The sequence below is a fragment of the Capra hircus genome, chromosome 8 (assembly GCF_001704415.2).
Source record: "Capra hircus breed San Clemente chromosome 8, ASM170441v1, whole genome shotgun sequence".
Taxonomy (NCBI): Eukaryota; Metazoa; Chordata; class Mammalia; order Artiodactyla; family Bovidae; genus Capra; species Capra hircus.
In genome coordinates, this window is record NC_030815.1 from 103,941,844 (window position 1) to 103,960,766 (window position 18,923).

At 45.3% G+C, this 18,923-nt stretch overlaps 1 protein-coding gene across 4 annotated transcripts in view; it reads right to left on the bottom strand.

The window, feature by feature from the left end:
* TNC (tenascin C) overlaps nt 1-18,923 on the bottom strand; it is a 101,577-nt gene that overhangs the window by 29,723 nt on the left and 52,931 nt on the right. Inside the window, exons 11-18 of one of the 4 annotated variants that reach the window (XM_018052679.1) lie at nt 16,970-17,242; nt 16,142-16,414; nt 15,274-15,546; nt 12,125-12,397; nt 9,591-9,863; nt 8,051-8,323; nt 5,165-5,440; nt 1,241-1,513 (exon numbers count right to left, since the gene is read on the bottom strand). The exons of 1 other annotated variant lie outside the window; for it this stretch is intronic. In XM_018052679.1, coding sequence (XP_017908168.1) covers nt 1,241-1,513; nt 5,165-5,440; nt 8,051-8,323; nt 9,591-9,863; nt 12,125-12,397; nt 15,274-15,546; nt 16,142-16,414; nt 16,970-17,242 — 2,187 coding nt within the window. The remainder of the gene's footprint in view (nt 1-1,240; nt 1,514-5,164; nt 5,441-8,050; nt 8,324-9,590; nt 9,864-12,124; nt 12,398-15,273; nt 15,547-16,141; nt 16,415-16,969; nt 17,243-18,923) is intronic. 2 more of the 4 variants (XM_018052680.1, XM_018052681.1) reach the window with 2 other exon arrangements.

The following is an 18,923-nucleotide window of genomic DNA, read 5'->3' on the forward strand; positions in this document are numbered from 1 at the left end:
TTAGACAAGTTCAAAGCCAGTAACTTGTTTACATTTGCTCTCTGTCTGCCAGTGGCTGAACGCCCATGTCTGTGAGACCTTCTTCTTTTCTTTTTGCAAAGACAAATAAACCAGCATTAACGATCTGTAGAGCTGCCCATGATGATACGGCTGATTATATTTCCCTTGATCTTGAGCATTTGGCTTTTAAAACGTTATAAATGTAATGCTCTTTTTCTTGGAGCTGCTATACTAAGGGAGGCTCCTACTCTTGACTGGCTTGCTTTTTGTTAACCATTCAGTAAGTGTTCAGATGGTGGAACCAAGCCTTGGAACCTCTTGTACTACATACTTTAAACCCAAAGTTGCTATCTCTGATTGCCTTAACTAGACAAAACTCAATGTTGAGGTAGATTTAGAGCTGAGTTTCCCAAAGTACACTCAGAGCAAACTATATCTGTTTGATCATCATCCATTGTCAAATAAATGTGGGAAATATTTCCTGGGTAAGCCCCTCTTGGAGAGAAGCATGTACTTTACAATGTTCTCTAGAGCCTTGTGGTCAAGGATCTTGTTAGACTTACGTTTAACTCAGTGTTTCAGAAATTTATTTGAACATGGAACTTCTTTGTTAAGTAGGACCTCTGAATATGGAGTTAGTCCCCTCTAGAAAGACTCTGGGAAACACAGATGTTTGACTGTTAAAGTTGTTCGTGCTATATTTCTCTAGGAATTATGAGTGTGCAGAAAATTACGGATTTAGTCTGTGTTGAAGAATCTCAGTGATATTAGTGTTTACCAGTATAAGTTCACAGTTGGTTTTCCAATGACAAGCCCACCTGGCAAGTTTGGCAAGACCACAGTTGAGGCTTTGAGATGACAAATGCAGTAAAAAAGTTTCTGAAATATACTCCTTGGTATATTTCTTTTGAGAAGGCTGAAACGTAGCTGGGGACCAGCCGGATGAACACAGAGGAGGGTAACACACAAGAGCTACAGACAAGATGCGGTCAGAGGATTTGGGACACCTAGTGGAGACATTTCGACCTTCTCGTTTCTGGAGTGGGAGGAAAGGAGCACTCGTTAGAGACGTGAGACGAGAGAGTGCTGGGGGTGGGGTGGGGGGGACACAAAGACTAGGCCACATCTATGGATTAAGTAGGAAGCATGGACAAGAGTGTTAAAACCATGGCGGTCTCATAGATGGATTACATGGAGGGAACCGGGAAGAGGAGAAAATGGCTCACTTGAGCCAAAATACCTGTAATTATCTCAGCCCTCAAGGGCTTGGTTTGGTGCCCTTGGGTGAAGCCAGAGACCATGACCTCATAGCCAATGCCAGTTATAAGGCCTCTGAGCTCCAGCTTCCTCTGGGTTCCTGAAAGGGTGAATTCCTGGGGGTCCAGCAGCTTCCCAGAATCCACCACCGTGACTAGGAAGCTGTCAAAGGCATTCTCCGATGCCATCCAGGAAACTGTGAACCCGTAAGGATTAATGTCGGAAATGGTTAGGTTTTCCAGAAGGGGCAGGGCCTCTGAAAGAAGGGAGGGGTGAAAAGAGCTCAGGTTAGCGGCGCTGACTCTGCTGGGACAGCACAAGTCTCCACAAAAACTGATGAGATGCACAATCAATCATCAAACGTGTTAATGTGCTCAGAAAACGCATTTTTGGTAAGAGCTTATCAGATGCCAGGTGACGTTGTCTTGTGTAGATCTCTTAACAAGTCTCTGAGATGGACATTATTCCCACGATACAGGTAGGAAAACCAAGCTTCAAAAGAAGTTGACTGACTTGGCCAAAGTCGCAGGTCTAGTATGTGATAGCGCAAGGTTCTAGCTAGGTCTAACTCCAAAGGCCATGAATTTTTCCCAAGAAAGCTGAATATCTTGTAATGGGTTTGGACTCCTTTGTCTATTTCCCACTAACTTGTGGTCTTGAAGAAAATCAGCTTATTTATTTTTAAAGCATACTCCCTTTTCAGTGTATTTTATATGTTTCTATTCCACTTCTAGATCTTATTTAGAATTAAGTTAACCAGGCCAGTTAGTGATGTACATCCTCACCAGCTGAGATAAAGGGATGAGGTAAGATTTTTTTGTGCGTGTCCAAACTTAACCAATTATGATTATGGCCTAGTAAGGAATACTAAGATTTGCTAATTTTGTTTTCCTGGATAAAGGTAGGATCGTCAGTAAATTCTGACATTATTTGTTCATTCATTCACCAAACATCTGTGTCTCAGGTACTCTTATTCAATAGGTACCAAAGGGTCTTTTTCCACATTGGGATTCCCCACAGGAGTGAGCTTGTATCAGCTGGACTTCTGTTAATTCTCAACTGACAAGGCTTCACATCCGTTATCCTATTGAACCCTCATAATGACACTCTGGGGCTTCCCTTGTAGCTCAGTCAGTAAGGAATCTGCCTGCAGTGCAAGAGACCCAGGTTCGATCCCTGGGTCAGGAAGATCCCCTGGAGAAGGAAATGGCAACCCACTCCAGCATCCTTCCCTGGAAAATCTCATGGACAGAAGAGCCTGGTGGGCTGCAGTCCATTGGGTTACAAAGAGTCGGGCACGACTGAGCGACTAACACTTACATGCCAATGACACTGTAAGTAGATATTACTATCCTCTCTTTACACGCATGACAACAAAGGAAGCAGAGAAGTCAGGGATTTCTCCATGACTCAGTAGTGAAGGGACTTCCCAGGTGGTGCAGTGGTGAAGAACCCGCCTGCCACTGCAGGAGACGTAGAAGACATGAGTTCAATCCCTGGGTCAGGAAGATCCCCTGGAGGAGGGCATGGCAACCCACTCCAGTATTCTTGCCTGGAGAATCCCATGGACGGAAGAGCCTGGAAGGGTATGGTTCATAGGGTCACAAAGAGCTGGACACGACTAGACGACTAAGTGAGCGACATATCCACTAGGTGGCTGAGCTGAGATCCAACCTGGGTCATCTGACTCCAGGTTCAATGCTTTTTCCATACCCTAAGCCAAAGTCTAATTAGTCAACCCCGTTGGTGCTGGCAAGACGTGAGGCATAAGCATGAGCACTGGAGAAGGTCCAGGGCTGTCCCTCTAGTAAAACAAAACACAGTAAGAGTGTGTGTTTATTTTTGTCAGAGTGGGTACGGGGGTGGGAATTCCATGGCCAAGGCTGCTTTAGCCACATCTAGTTTAGAGCCTGCTATTTCACTGAAGCTAAATGGAAATATTCAAAGAGATAAATGACCTTATACTAATGCCCAGAGTCTAATACATGGAATGTAAAGGAAAACGTTTTAAAAAGACATGTTTGGTGACTGAATGAACAAGTGAATGAATGCCCTCACCCCGTAAGCAGAGATTAGATTTTGTCACAGCTTGGATTTCCTGTACTTATTTTGAACTGAGTGGTGTTTGTCTTGAGGCTTTTTTTTAAAAAAAAAACAAATGAAGGTCTACTCTAAATCATAGCTCTATCAAAGGCAAAGATGAAATCACATATACTGTGCTGACAGGCTCCTTTGTCTGCAAGACAAGGATCTCAAATTCTGCTGCAGAACTTTGTTTGGATATGTGGCGCCTTTCTCTGATAACTGGCCTCCGCGAACTTCCAGGCCATCAAAGCAGAGAATTCCAATGAACAGGAGGGCGTTCAGGCTAATTAGTCCATCAGGGGCTTGCTATTTATAGTCCCTCGTGTTCAGGGTTTTTTTTTTTTTTTTTTTTTTTTTTTAATCTCTTTTAAAAATATGCTGCTTTTAAACAGCAGAGTGTTTTCACATCCAGGATTAGCCAAGACAATACTGTAACTGGATCCAGGATTGCCTAAACCAGCTCTCCCAGCCCCTTTTTCTTCTCTCTGTTCTGTGGGAGACCCAGCAAGAAGCTACAAGTAAGGGCCTGAGGATCTGCACCCGGCCACGCTTTCCCTCCTGGGCAGTGAGATTCTCAACCATGTTCTGCATTCAAAGACAGGACCGTTGAATTCACATTAGACAACTGTACAGAAAACATTACCTCGTCCCTTAAAAAATAATAGGAAAAGTCATGACTGCCAGATCTACTGTTTCTATCTAGGCTGTTGCTTTTATTTATTTATTGTACTGTTGTTGAGGCTCATCTTTAAGAACCCTACTTTTCTCAGACTGTTGGGAGACAGAGGAAGGACTCAGCATCTGTAAAATGCCTCCTGGATGCCAGGCAGTTGCATTTCACCATATCCATTAAATCTGAAACTGCCAGAGGTGGCTGTTAGTATTCTCTTTTCATACATACAAGAGTGGGGTTTTGGAGAAGTTAACAGCTGGCCAAGGTTATATAGTTAAAAAGATGTGGGAGAGAATTAGAAACCACACAGTCCTGATCTCAAGATCCTCACTCTTCTAGGAAACCTATGCTGCCTCCCATTAAATACTTAGCTGATCTTATTGATATATCTTATTTATAATAAACAGCAATTTATAGCAATTTAGACCTCAAGAGATGCCTGGTTTCATGTGTAAATCAGCCAGCAAAGTTGGTCTCATAAAAATGATCATTAGTGGAAAGCAAGAAACTTCTAAATATTTTCTGAGGCTTTGCAGGTTAGAGATTTGGTAAACTGATTCCACTTTCAGCCTTTGCCATTGACTTAGGATAATTTCAGGGAAGGGAACAGAAAACCATTTCTTTATGTAATTCAAAGAGAAGAAGTTGAGTTCAATAAATAGATCAGGTTTAATTAAAATTGGGATTTATCTGCTCTAAGGTTGAACCTTCCTTAATCTGTTGGAGATGTCAATTTTAAAAAGCAACCCCTTTATGGAAGAAAAAGTAAATCATTTTATTTCTGGGGCAGGTAGTTTATGGGCTGCTTTACCTAGCATGATTTATGGGCAAAATTCCTACCCTGGGCCATTATGAACTTAAAACTCACTCTCCAGACAGAATCTCCAAACTGTGAATCAGGCAGCCTATAAAACTGGGCACAGAATTCCTCGGCAGCTTTATACGACTGTTGAGTCTACCGTCTTCATTTCCTAAGAGTGGCTGTGAAGGGTCTCTCTTGGAAATAGCACTTGCTCTCTTTTCATGTAGAAGTTCACATATGGAATGAAGACTATACTGGGGGTTGAGTTTCCCTTTAGAATGCCTACCCCCTTTCTTCCCTTCCCCAGTTTAGAATTCCGAACAAAACCAGAGCCTTTGAAAGAGTACCTGTCACGACAAAGGCAGTGAGGGGCTTGGTGGAGCCCCCAGCCCAGGTGGTCCCTGCCACACTAACGTCATAGCCAGTGCTTTCCACCAAGCCCGTGACGTGAGCGTGCTGTGCGTTTCCTGAGACTGTGAACTGCTGGGGCTCATGCAGCGAGTGAGAATCACTGACATTGATAACAATCTTTGCAAAAGGCCCAGCTTGAGTGGTCCATGACACGTTGAAGCTGTCAGGAGTGATATCGCTAAGGACTAGCGTGCCCAACTGTGGCTCTGGCTCTAGGGGGAAAGGAACAGGGGCAGAGAGAAAGAGAGACACGTTATCAGAGGGAGCAGACGATTTGTCCAGCATGTAGCCATGGAACATGAAAGTATCAATCCCTCCAAATATTTGCTGAAAGGTCGTGTATCGAGCTTTGTCCACACCTGCATCGGTTATAATGCTAGAAAATATACCACTTTCTCTGCAGGTGTGGATTTGCTTTTTCTTTTTTTTAAGTAGAGATGTGACCATTTGCTGGTCATGTATAAAGAAAAGCGAAGTAGCCATTATACCAGTAGAGAATTATTGTAAGATGTATTAAGAGTGCATCTTCTAAGGGTTGTGATGGGACACTAGCTCTGTGAGATGTTCCAAGACAAGATAGCTTCACATTATATTGAATAATATATCTCACCCTAGGGATTCTTGAAGCGTACTAGCATTTTAAAGGGATGCCGGTTCTGTAGAGAAACCTACTTAATTTCATTTAGCCCAGCATTTCAAAGGGCTTCCCTGGTGGCTCAGATGGTAAAGAATCCACCTGAAATGGGGGAGACCTGAGTTTGATCCCTGGATGGGGAAGATCCTCTGGAGGAGGGCATGGCAGTCCACTCCAGTGTTCTTGCCTGGAGAATCCTCATGGACAGAGCCTTGCAGGCTACAGTCTATGGGGTCGCAAAGAGTCAGACACGACTGAGTGACTAAGCATAGCACTTATGAACTTATTGATGAATGGATACCCTATCTGAGGAATAGTCTCTGAACATCTCAAGTTGCTGGTGTACCACTGAGCATGCCTTAGAAAATGCTATTTTGGAATTTCCTGATTTCCTCTTTGATCTGTTTGGATTGTAGAAATTAAAGGTTAATATCCACACAAGAGAAATCCTTTGTAGTATTCAGAAACCCAAATGTGTGCACCATGTAGAAAATCTGCATCTCACTCTGAATACTATAAAGGTGAAGCTGTCTTCCACTCAAAAATCCCTGGTATATGTAAAAGTTAAAGGAAGACTTGAAGTTAGACTTTGCATTTTCTGATATGAAATTCACTTATTGGTTAATTTGGAAGGGTGGATGGTTCCACTGAGGTTAAGTTTCTCTCGTTGCTTAAAATCTAGATGGTCTGTGATGAGAGCAACTCATTTTTAATGTAGGGGAACCACACTACTAGTTTCAGCTGAGACATATGTGGTCTGGCCACCTAAATGCACATTTATTAAATAATACTAACATTAAAATAAGTTCAACCCAGACGTATTATAGAGAGAAGCGACAGTCCAGGATAACTGAGGTACTAGGATTAGGATTTAGTGCTGGGAAGAAGCAAACTTCTTCTTCCAGGGGCTCAGACATTGTTTGGCTGCAGCTCCAGGATTTGGAGGAAAGAAGGGTCTCATTTGGATAAACTTTAAGTGGACAACTGCAGAGCATAACACGAAGTCTCGAAGGACAAATGGATATGGCGCAGAGGCAGAGCGTAGCCAGAAGTAATGTCATGGGATTTCCTACTCAGCACTTAGATTGGGAATTAATGATGCTATAGCCTTTAGCTACAGCATTGGCAAATTACCTCAACCACAGAAAAAGTGAAATCCTCCAATGAATCTCTGTCTGCTTTTTCCTTATATGTTGCTGTGGAAGGAATCTCCCGAATTAAGGATGAATGTTAGGTCTCTTCCTATGCTACCGGACGGAAACTGGCTATGCCAACAGGCACGAACAATCATGCAGAATAAGACTTGGGTTTTCAAGGTCAGCTGAACCTCTAAATGTCTCCCAAAGGATGCAACCAGGTTGAAAAGTGAGATGCAAGAAGAAACTCAGAGAATGGTAGTGAGGGTCCAGTCAGTGTTCCATGCAAGCTAGGGATGTTTTTCTGTTACCACTTCAAACCCTTTGAAACAACTTCTTGGCATGCTGTCCCCTTCTGGGAAAAACAAACATTTCCAAAAGCCTCATACTCAGAATGTTTACCGCATGCACCAAGATTTGGATAAGATGACAGATGAAAGGAAGACTCTGACACTCTGTTATAGATATCAGTGGATGACAAAACATGCTTGACAGAGTCAGTGTCAAAAAAGAGCAGTCTCTAGGGAACACAGCAAATAAAATTTCTTAAGAACAAGATGAGACCACTGGGTCCTCTCGTGTGAGTCTTGGGGTGTGCTTCAGGGTGTTTTTCTCCGCATGCTGGTAACACCACTTTTAAAAGCTTGGTGGAGAGAAAGAGAATGTGGATCTCTGTGACCAAGGAATCAGCAATGGCATGCACACGCTCCTTTAAACAAGACATGGGAAAACTGATTAGAAAGACCACAAGCAGACGATCATGTTCAAGGCCAGATCAAAGGATGGCTTAGAAATTCAACCAAAGCGCATCAGGTTAACTCTACACAGACAACGCCAGATGTGAGCAGACTTTTAGGAAAAAGAGATTGACACCGAAGTTCCTTAATTTGGGGTGAGAGATTTTCTTTTAAAGCTCTTGTTGGGGTGGTTCTCTCAAATTTGAGAAGGATCTGGAGGAACAGAAGGGTGAAAAGTGGGTCGAAGGTGGTTTTGGGCGGAATCCTCTTCAGAGGAAGCTCAGCGGACAGTGAAGAACCCAGCATGGGAAATACCTGTGGTTGCTTGGACCATCAGAGTCTGAGCATGCTGCCTGCCAATCAGCCCGTGGAGGTGGGCAGTGTAATCAGAAGAAGCTTTGAGGTTGGTGATGACAAAGCTGCGAGACGCCGCAGGCAGAGAATGGACCACCGTCTCCTGGAGGGGGTCAGAATTCCTAACTTCTACAAGGAAGCTATCAAAGGCAGACTCCTGAGCTTTCCATGAGATGGCCACACTGCCCGAAGTCACATTTGAGACAGTGAGGTGGCTAAGGAGAGGCTCAGCTACTAAAGTGAGAAGAAAAACAGAAAATACAAATAGCATGTCAATGTAAAACTCTATTAGGTCAAAATCAAAACATGTAAGACTAAATTCATCAAGTTTTAACCTTTACCCTTACCCTCTGATAAAGGAGCTTGCCCTCTTTTGAAAACCAACTTGAGCCATGAGAAAGAAATACGTGTTTGATTTCTGTAGGTTTCGATGAACTTTCATCTGGTTGGGGTAAGAATGAGATACTGCTGGCTAGCTCACTGTTTTTCCTGGGGTCCACGCTGATAACAATTTGCAGTCTCAGGCAGAATGAGGACAGACCCTCCCTCAGCCTTGGGCAACTTAAAATGAGGGAGTTTGGATACTGCAATGTTAATCCTTTTCTTGAATTCTCCCAGAATATGGGAACCATTTTTGTGAGAAGAAGAGAATGTGTGTTTACTCCACAAATGACTTTTAATTTCAGTCTGCGATGTCTAATTTTATCTGTCAGGAAAAGGCATTGTCCAAAAATGTGCTAAGAATGCTATTTGGAAATGGACAAGGCTCTCCTTGTTGAATTCACGTAGAATTGTCTTTTGCTACATTCCAGAGAGCATCTCTGATAGTGTGCATGTCACAGATAAAACGGACTTGATGAGGGCGGTTCACTCTTCAGCTAACCAAGTTCCTGGTATAAACATGCCTGCTCTGATTCTGCCATCTGCCATTCACTGTTCTGGGAGCAAGCCAGCATGTTCTGGTCTTTTTTCCTAGAGGTGGCCTTGGAATTGGGGTGGTCTGAATAGCGTGACTTTCTCCTACACTCATCTGATGAATAACTTTTGCTGACTGTCATCACTTTCCCAATTCATCATCATTCAATCATTGGAATATTGGGGTTTGGGGAACTCAAAGGCACTCAGAAGACAAAAACCATCATATAACACACAATATAATTTTTAAGACCTCTTTGAGCAATGTAGACATCTTCCCAAGTCAAGAACAGCTCTCATCAGAGTTTTTTAGTTACTGAGGAAGAGAATTCTTTTTCCCAGATTCAGCTTGGCAATCTGGACCACACTCTATATCATGCTGTAAATGGCTTGGTCAGTGATAGAGTGGGAAAGTCACCATCTGGGCTGCTGCTGGAAGAGAGGCATGGTCAACAGCGCTCCAGGCTAGTGTCAGGGAACAGTTGCTGCCCTGTGACCTGGGCTTCTGTGGGAGTGAAGGAGTGGCTTCATCCTGCAAAAAAGACTCTGGAGAGAGGGTGTTAGGAATGGGCAAATGTGCGTGTACCTGTGGTGGCCGTGGCGCTGATGGTTTTGGTCTGCATGCTGGGAGCGAGTCCAGAGAGGTAGACAATAAAGTCATTACTAGGGCGGAGCCCTGAGATGTGGGCTGTTCGTTCAGCGCCAGAGACGTTATATTCTACGGTCTCCAAGAACCTATTGGAATCAATAATTTCAACGGTAAAGGTCTCGAAGGCACCATCAGTAGCGGTCCAGGAGAGATTGAAACTCTCAGAAGTGATGTCGGAAACACTTAAGTTTCCAAGTTCAGGTTCTCCGGCTGAAAAAGGAGGGGTAGGAGAGAAGAAACAAATAAATCCGAATTAATCACGGGGCTTGGGTTTTAAGACTGTAGTTGTTAATAGCTGAATAGAAAAATCTGACAGTGCAGGGTCAGGGCAAAACGAAGCAATGTTGCCAATCAGTGCCAGTAGGAGAGGAAAGGGGGGTTTGTTAAAAGGAGAAATACACAAAGGAAGGTGTAGTAAGCAGATTTGCCTGCTCTGGAGCTGCCACACCTGGTCAGGGCCCGCCTGAGATCTGGCCTGAGCGAGGAGGCAGGCTGAGTGTCGGCGGCAGGAACTGCTCTGCCGAAGCCCGGGTGCTCCTGGGAGCCGCACCTCAGGGATGCTGGCCGTCAGTCAAAAGATACGAGCGCTGGCAGCTTTCAGTATCTTAAATTGCACTCAGGAGACCATCTGTGCTTGCTTCCCGCCGGCAGGCAGATATCCTCTGCTTTGAGGGAGTTCCCATCTATTCAGATGATGACTAAATAATTCTGATGCCATTCCCCTCCCACGGTGGTACCTTGAGGCTTCTGATTTTGTGACTTAAAGGGAATTGGCAATTTGTCAGTGTGATTCTTCGTACTTCTGACAAGGGCCAGCTGTTCTCAGATTCTGTTAAAATAGCTTGTCCTTTCTTAACTGCTTCTCTGGGGGCCAAGAAGGCTAGTATTGCCTTGCCAACCGAGAGAGCTGAGCCAGGATGAGGCCATCAGGCAGCCCTGTCCGGCCAGGAAGTAACATTTTGTCTCAATGCTTTTCTGAGCAACAGGAATAAAACATGCAGAGGGCAGGCAGGAGCAGGGTTTGCAAAGCTAGTATTGTCTCTCTAGCAGAGCAGGAGAAAGCTCTCCCTTCCCAAGAGATCTGATGGAATGCAGACCAGATGGAATTATGGCTCTTCCTCCCCACAGACCAACTCATCAGGAGCAAGCATGTTGTATCATTATAAAGAAATAAAAAAACAAAAAACACAAAAACACTAAGAACACCCAAACCACATGATCTACAGGAAAGATGAAAAGTGGTGGGTGATTCTCTGCCTTCTGAGAGGGAATGGTTCGTGGATGTTAGATAAAAGGGCCCCGGGTCCATCCAGGGCAGCCTCAGCTGCAATTCTTAGGCATTTCAAGGTCACCATTCACGCATCAGTTGTCTGTGCTGAATGTTCGTATCAGCAAGAGTTACTGAAATGATGCGGGCTGAAAAGGAGAGCTATGTTTTTAGTAGAATCAACTCGGACATAAAAGTTCACACAAAATTTAAGTTGCAATAAGTATCGGAAAATGGGAAAGGCATATTCAAAACCAAACCAACCAGCCTCTGCTCAACTTCAGACCAATGGAGGCACAAACCAGGGCCAGGGAGGGCTGTGCTCTTGAGCAAGGTCCAGGGAAACACTGAGTGCTCTGTCACTGGCACAGACTGATGAGTACACTAAGATGCACCCTCCTGGGTCTGGGCTGAGAGTGCGCCATCCAAAGGCCAACAGTCCAGGGAGCAACTCTTCATTAAAAGAACAAAAAGGGCATCAGATCTTTGACATTCATAGCCTGGGACATTCATCGCTTCAAACGCTGCTGGGTGTGCTTCTGCTAATGAATGGCTTTTTCTTTGGTACAGTCTCCAGTCACAATTATGTGATCTTTTTTTTTTTTTCTTTTCTGGTCTAGCTATTTGCTAATTTGATGTTCTAACAATGACTCAGTATCTGAGAGAACTGCTCGGAGGAGGGTAATTCAGTTCTCTTATTATACTCAGTTCATTTTAGAGAAACATTTAAATTAAAACATTTCTTTTTAAATGCAAGAACCATGGTGCCCATATCCTTGAGGGATTTGGGATAGTAAAGCACCATTTTCAACTTCCAACAAAAAGACTCTAAAGTAAATAACATGTGCTCCATCAGAACTCACACGTGGGGAGGTTGGCTTCTGGTTTCATCCAAACACGAGGGACGAGAATGGAGACCATCAAGCTGGCTCATGAAATGGAAAGCTGTCATTCAAAAGAGATGCAGTTACAGGACTAGACAGGTAAGGTCTGGGAGAGGTTAGAGGTCAGAAAAGGCCACATCTGCACGTACATTCCTGAGATGTCAAAGGCATCTGGACCAAGGCACAGCCCACGAGCAGGTCTCTGAGCATGCAAGGTCAGCAGCTAATGGGCACATGGGAAGGATTTAGGTATGGATGCAAGCTGACCCCTCGCATGATCTCCTGGAGAGAAATCCCCCTGGACAGGGAGAACAAGATACCTGTGGAGGCCTCAGCAGAGAGCATTGGGGTTCTATAGCCCCGGATCACCCCATGGATGGTGACTCTGTAAGGGGTGGAGGCCTTCAGGCCCGGGACATCCACAGTCCGCAGGTTCCCGGGCACCGTGAGGTTCTGAGCTGCCTCCACCCTGTTGGCCTCCTGCACCTGAATGACAAAGTGCTCAAAGGCCTGGTCAGCTGCGGTCCAGTTGAGTCTGAGGCCATCCCAGCCAGCCTCGGTCACGACTAAGTCTCCCAGCTGGGGGAGCTCCGCTGAAGAAGGACAGAGAGGAATTTGTCAGTCCTGCCAACAAAACATGAGGAAGGAACATCCCACAGCCCAGCTCTAGGGAAGACAGAAAGGGGCAAAAGGTTTTCTTGTGTTTGTGTGTGTGTGGTCATTTCTGATCTCAGGAAATTTTCAGTTTGAACTGCGGCAACTGGCCTCCGCTTTCTTAGGGAGATGAAGACGGTCACAAAGGGGATCATCTGTGTTGCTTATCCTTGACTTGGTGATGCCAAGATTTCCCCGAATATTTTCAACCATTGACAACCCACTGGGAGGTCTCTGAGGATCATGCATGACTAGCACCTAAAAGGCCATGGAAAAGGTGGCATCGTGGGTCAGGGTAAGGGAAGTAAGAATTGATTAAAAGCACAGGGACTTCTCTCGTGGCTCAGATGGTAAAGAATCCGCTTGCAATGCAGGAGACCTGGGCTCCATCCCTGGGTCAGAAAGATCCCCTGGAAGAGGAAATGGCAACCCACTCCAGTGTTCTTGCCTGGAGAATCCCAGGGACGGGGGAGCCTTCTATGGAGTTGCACAGAGTTGGACATGACTGAGGCGACTTAGCAGGAACAGCAGCACCTGCATCCTGTATACTTTAAAAATCGTCTCTAGATTACTTATAACACCTAATGCAATGTAAATGCTACGCACGCAGTTACCAGCACATGGCAAATTCAAGTTTTGCTTTTTGCTCCCCGGAATTCTTTCCCTTAATATTTTTGATATTGGTTAGTTGAATTTGAGAATGTGGAACCCATGGATACACAGATGTTTTGATGTTTCTCCTTGAAACTTCTTGGTCACGTGGGAGAGAATTCCCTGCTTCATTCTCATTACTGAACTCTGGAGAGATCCGCTCTTTGCTGGCCACAGGCTAGCTGACTGGGTGCACAAAGCATGTGCTGAATCAGGTTTGGACAAGTCTGATGTTTTATCTCCAGACTTTTCTCATCTGTCAGGGATTAAAGTTTCCGTACTGGGTTCTTGGCTTGGCACATTCCCTCCCGGCTTCTCCTGACAGCACTCTGTGTCTGAATGAAGAATGCCTGCTTCATAAAGCGAGGCCCTGTGTGTGAAATGAGTGTCTACTCTTAATTAAAAGTGATTATGTTTTGCTCTGCAGATGGTGCAGAGCAGCACCCACCATTCATTTTTCTACAGTGTAGGACAGGGAGGCCTGGCGTGCTGTGGTTCAAGGGGTCACAAAGAGTCGGACATGACTGAGTGACTGAACTGAACAATGCGGGAAGGAAATTTAATGTAGTCATTACTGATATAGAAAGTTTGGGTTCCAGATAAGGAAAAACTCACTGCTGCTCAGGGTTCAATGTAATCTCCCAGCTCCCCCTCCTTTTTTTTTTTCCTGAGGCTGAAGTGACCGTGAATTCAAAGTTAAAAAAGAAAAAATCTGCAAGATTCCCATCAGAAAAAGTATGAGGTACTGGTTCTCAGGTATTCCTGGCTTCGGTGCTCATGGGGCATCTGTCCAAACCGGACCTTTTGGAGGGGCTGCATTTAGACAGTAGAACTGGTCCTTTTATGGAAGAACTGGGTTGGAGACATGGGTGCGGATGGCCCTCTCCTCCTTCCCAGCTCACCAAGAAGGGCTGTTCATTTACTGGTCATATAGCAGGTCTCCTTGTAAGACTGCCCATGCAAAAGGAATTCTACTGCTAAAAACACAAAGTTTATAAACTACAAATGTAGATCACTATATTCTGCTCTGAGATCTCGTGTGTCCCCAAGGCCCCTTTTGCTCCTGTTTGGTTTGATAATATTTCAGGAAACACAGGCCATTGATAATCTGGCCAGGTAAGGTATACTGCCACATAACTTTTCTTATACAGTTTCTAGCAAGGACCAGCTTTATTCAGTGTATCTCAGCAAGAAAGACAATTCATCTGATTAGGTTATTTGGCTGGGATTAAAACACAGGGTGTGTAGAGAAGGGCATGGGATTAGAGCCCAGCATAAAAACACTCCAGGCCAGAATACTGGACTTGGTAGCCTTTCCCTTCTCCAGGGGATCTTCCCAACCCAGGGATCAAACCCAGGTATCCCTCATTGCAGGCAGGTTCTTTACCAGCTGAGCCACAAGGGAAGCCCATAAAAACCCTAATCCCCCAAATCAGACCCATTTCTCCATGATCCTTTTAAAGCTGTTTCTAGCAACCTCATGACCAGCACAGTTTTCTGCAACAGATGGAGTTGCATATTTTCAGGGGACAAATTGAGATGAATTGTTTTTCCTCTCCAAACTGAATCTAAAACATTGAAGTCCAACATGACTGTCCTTTCTTGGAAATAGCCCTGCTTCAAGGATCTGCTAAGGAGAGAGAGACTTGGCTAACTTCTGCAGATGAGGATAGGTCATTCCAGAGGTTATTCTGCAGTGGTGTGACTACCAGATGGATGGCCATCAGTGACTCTGAGGCCACTAATGCTAAGATTTCTCTAGAATCTTCTGACCGTATTCTGTCACAACCCTGCTGTGTATGTTAATTAGACTATGATATGTTGCTATTGGATAAATTTAGCTATTTGCCATTCAAAATTTACTACAGAATGAGTGCCTTGCCAAGTACTTTCACCCATTACCTCATTTACTGCTCATGGCAGTGTTCTGAGGTCAGAGTATTATCTCTAATTCAAAGGTGAGAAAAGAAGGCTCAGAGATATAAAATGAGATACCCAAGAATATTCAGCCAGTAAGGTGGAATTCCAACTCAGACCCTCTGGAGTTAGAGCTTGCGTTCATGTTGACTGCCAACAGCTTTGAGAGCAGTCCCTGACTCCTGGGGAATTTTCTCTATTCCAATGACAAGCTGGGGTCCCTGGCGTGGGGAAGAGGGTTGTATACCTGTGATGACCTCCACAGCAAGGGGTTGAGTGCTGTGGTCCCTGACCTCGCCACGCAGGGTGATTGTGTAAGAGGTACCAGCCTTGAGGCCTGGAATCTCCACGGAGTGCTGGCTGCCAGGAACCGTGAGACTGTGAACTTCTTGGGGCTGATCAGTCTCCCGGATCTTAATGACAAACTGCTCATAGATCCCATCGGGGCTGGTCCAGTGCAGTCTGAGGGCATCCCAGTTAACCTCGGTCACTGTGAGGTTCCCCAGAACTGGAACCTCCTCTGCACAAGGAGACAGAGTTGCCAGGTTACTAAAAAAAGGCAATGGCATTCTGGGATTCAGGTGAGATGGCATTGTGGCTGAGGTCAGGAGAGTTGTCTGATTGGTGTTGATCACAGATGTGTGATTTACAGCACGTGTTGAGCACACTCTAGCTGTTGGCACTGAAGCCAGGGCATTTCTAGTCAGCCTTTGTCTTTCATAGACAGTCCTCAGAATTGTTCACAACTTCCATTCTGACATACAGATGGGGCTTCAGGGAGGGAGTCCTTTGGTGCGTTCTTAAAATGAGCTCAGATCAATTTTTTATTTTTTTTCCCACTCGCCAAGTGTGCTTTCCAACTTCTTAGATAATACGGCTGAAACTTGCTTTGAAAGAAAAGTCATCGCTTAATTTATGTAAGAGAAGAGAACATGGAGCTTTCCACGGAATTGGCTCCCATGCTAGGACTAGGACCTGGCCAAACAAGGGACAGGACCTCTGGGTGAATCATGGCACTCCTCGTTGGCGTAGGAGTGGAGCCCAGTTTAGATGAGGGAAAAGCGTGGATCCCTCCTAAGCGGGAGGAAGCAAGTTAGTGAAGCAGTCTAGAGTACCTGTTAAGACTTCAACAGAGTGAGGGGCTGTGCTGAAGTCCCGAGTAACCCCGCGGATGGTGATGCTATAGTGAGTGGCTGCCTTGAGCCCAGGCAGGTCCACGGACCTCAGCCCTCCCGGGACAGTGAGGTTCTGGGCTGCCTCCTCCATGCCAGGCTCCTGCACCTGAATGAGAAACTGCTCGTAGACTCCTTCCGGAGCCGTCCAGTTGAGTTTGACGGCCTCCCAGCCCACCTTGGACACCGTGACCTCTCCCAAGTGGGGAGTGTCTCCTGGAGAAGGACAAAGAACTCGTTTAATGATCAAATCACACACGCTGATCCAGGGACTCTGTAATGGAAAAGCAGGCCTGACATTACTTTTTTAAAGGAATGTGACTTTCTTTAGAGAGCCGTGCATCACGCAGCTTCCTAAATTTGAGAAATAGAGCCGACGAGGTGAGGTGTAGGAAAACATTCCTGATCTTATTTTATTAAGGAACTGCCCTCTTCTCCAGAAGACAAGAAGATTATTATGATTGTTTTTCCTTTTACATATAATGCCTTAGCCTCCCTCCCCAGGAGGATGCCTGTAAAGGGCCCTGCCATAGGGGCTCAGCGCATAGTCCCCAGGCTGGGCGTTGCAGAGCCCCAAAGGCTGTGGTTCACATGACGGGTACTGTGAAAGCCGCCCCGGGAGTTGTGTAGCCTTATTTCTTCCATTATTAGGCATCACTGTGCTATAACTTGGGGAATTCAAGTCTGTTCAAAAACGAGTTGCGTCTGATTATCCTTGGGCAGTTTCCTGTTGGGAAAAACAGAAGCTAGAGACAGAAAGGTTAGAGGTACCTGTGGAGGCCTCAGCAGAGAGCACTGGAGTCCTGTAGCCCCGGATCACCCCGTGGATGGTGACTCTGTAAGGGGTGGCGGCCTTCAGGCCCGGGATGTCCACAGCCCGCAGGTTCCCGGGCACCGTGAGGTTCTGAGCCGCCTCCACCCTGTTGGCCTCCTGCACCTGAATGACAAAGTGCTCATAGGCCTGGTCAGCTGCGGTCCAGTTGAGTCTGAGGCCATCCCAGCCAGCCTTGGTCACGGTGAGGTTTCCCAGTTCAGGGCTGTGGTCTGAATAATGACAGAGACGGGGTCCATTAAACTGTGCCTAAAATGCTTTCCATTTGGGAACTCAGAAATGCAAGCCTGCTTCGGGTGCTGAGGGGCCATGGGGCCCGGCCTCATGCTTCACTCCCCGCACCCCTGAGCCGTGCTGTTGCCATCAAAACACAAGCAGGAAAGTCAGTATAATACTCATTTTGCCCTGTTGCATATTGGGGTTTGTCTTTTGAAAATGTTTTTCCATTGACCAGCGTCCCGTGGATTTAGAAAATGTTGCACGTCTGTGTTAGCACTGCTCTAGGCTGCAGTTTCCATTTTGAAAAGCGTCTCTCATCCTAAGGATGAGATCATAAAGAAGAGCCTTCAGCTGCTCCTCTTGGGATCCTTAGTCTGAGCTGGCCAGCCTGCTGTATTTTGAGAAAATTGGCTCCTCTTAGATTCCCTTCCTTTCTGCGCTTCCTCCATCTCTCTGGGAAGGCATGTTTCACAGTCTCTTTGTGCTGGGATTTTTGTCAGTTTTGTGGGGCTCAAATCAGTTTACATAAACCACTGTGGACAGATCAGAGATAAATTAACACGGGACAAGTAAGGCTGTCCTGAACAAACAGCTGAGTCTCTGCAAAGCTCTCCCTCATTGGACAGAAAGAAATGCCCTGGGAGAACAGTTATTAAGTTCAATTAAAGCTGAATTTGCTGTCTTTATTCATCTCTGGAATGAGCACAGCACAGAACACTCACATGTCTCACTTCAAGGTGATAATTTTCCCAGGACTGAGCCTAAGTGGTTTTTGCATCACCTGGGAAGAAAGGATTTTATCTGGAAACATCCTCTAAACAACAGAGTAAGAACTGACTTGAGCTTATATAAGTGAATACATTGTTTCTCTCCATATATACTTTATATTGTTGCTTATTTCAAATCACCCTCCTGTGTCCATTAAAGCTGACTTCTCATTTGAAAATCTTAGCCTGCTGTTAGATTGAAGGGATCTGTTCAGAAGGGAAAACATTTCTTCTCCAGAATCTATTTGATTCAGACTTTTCTACTTTCTGGGGAATGTTCTTCCTGATTGTTCTAGTTTGACAAAATCTTACATACTTCAAATCCTGTTTGATCTACAACAGGGGACTGCTAACGAGGATCTGAGGGTCAGAACTAGCCTGCTGCTATTTGGGTAATCAGTGAGCTAACAACATTTTTATTTTTTTTAAATGGTTAGAAAAATCTAAAGAACACTTTATGAAGATGAAATGTCTGAGATTCAAATTTTGATGTCATAAGTAAACTGTCACTGGGACTCAGCCATGCCCATGCATCCACATTCTGCTGATGGCTGCTTATGTGCTGCCGTGGTGCCACAGAGGAGCTGAGCCCGTATGGCCTGGAAAGTCTAAAATACTGACTGTCTTTGCAGAAAGCATACGGCATGCCTGACCTTGACTGTCATTCTTACGGACACTTCCTTTAACCCAAATCTGTGTCCTGGAGCCCTTGTCTGAGACCACATAGCAGTTCTTAACCACACAAACATGGTCCAGGTGAGGAAGAGAGGGCTCCAAGCTCAAAGGGATGTATCTATCCATACTTGTGGGGAAAGAAAGGAAAAACGGTCAGCCATCTTTCAGCCCAGTGGCCTCTGTGCAGCCGGGCACAGAGCTCCAGGAGCAGCAATTATTCCCTTGAACTTGG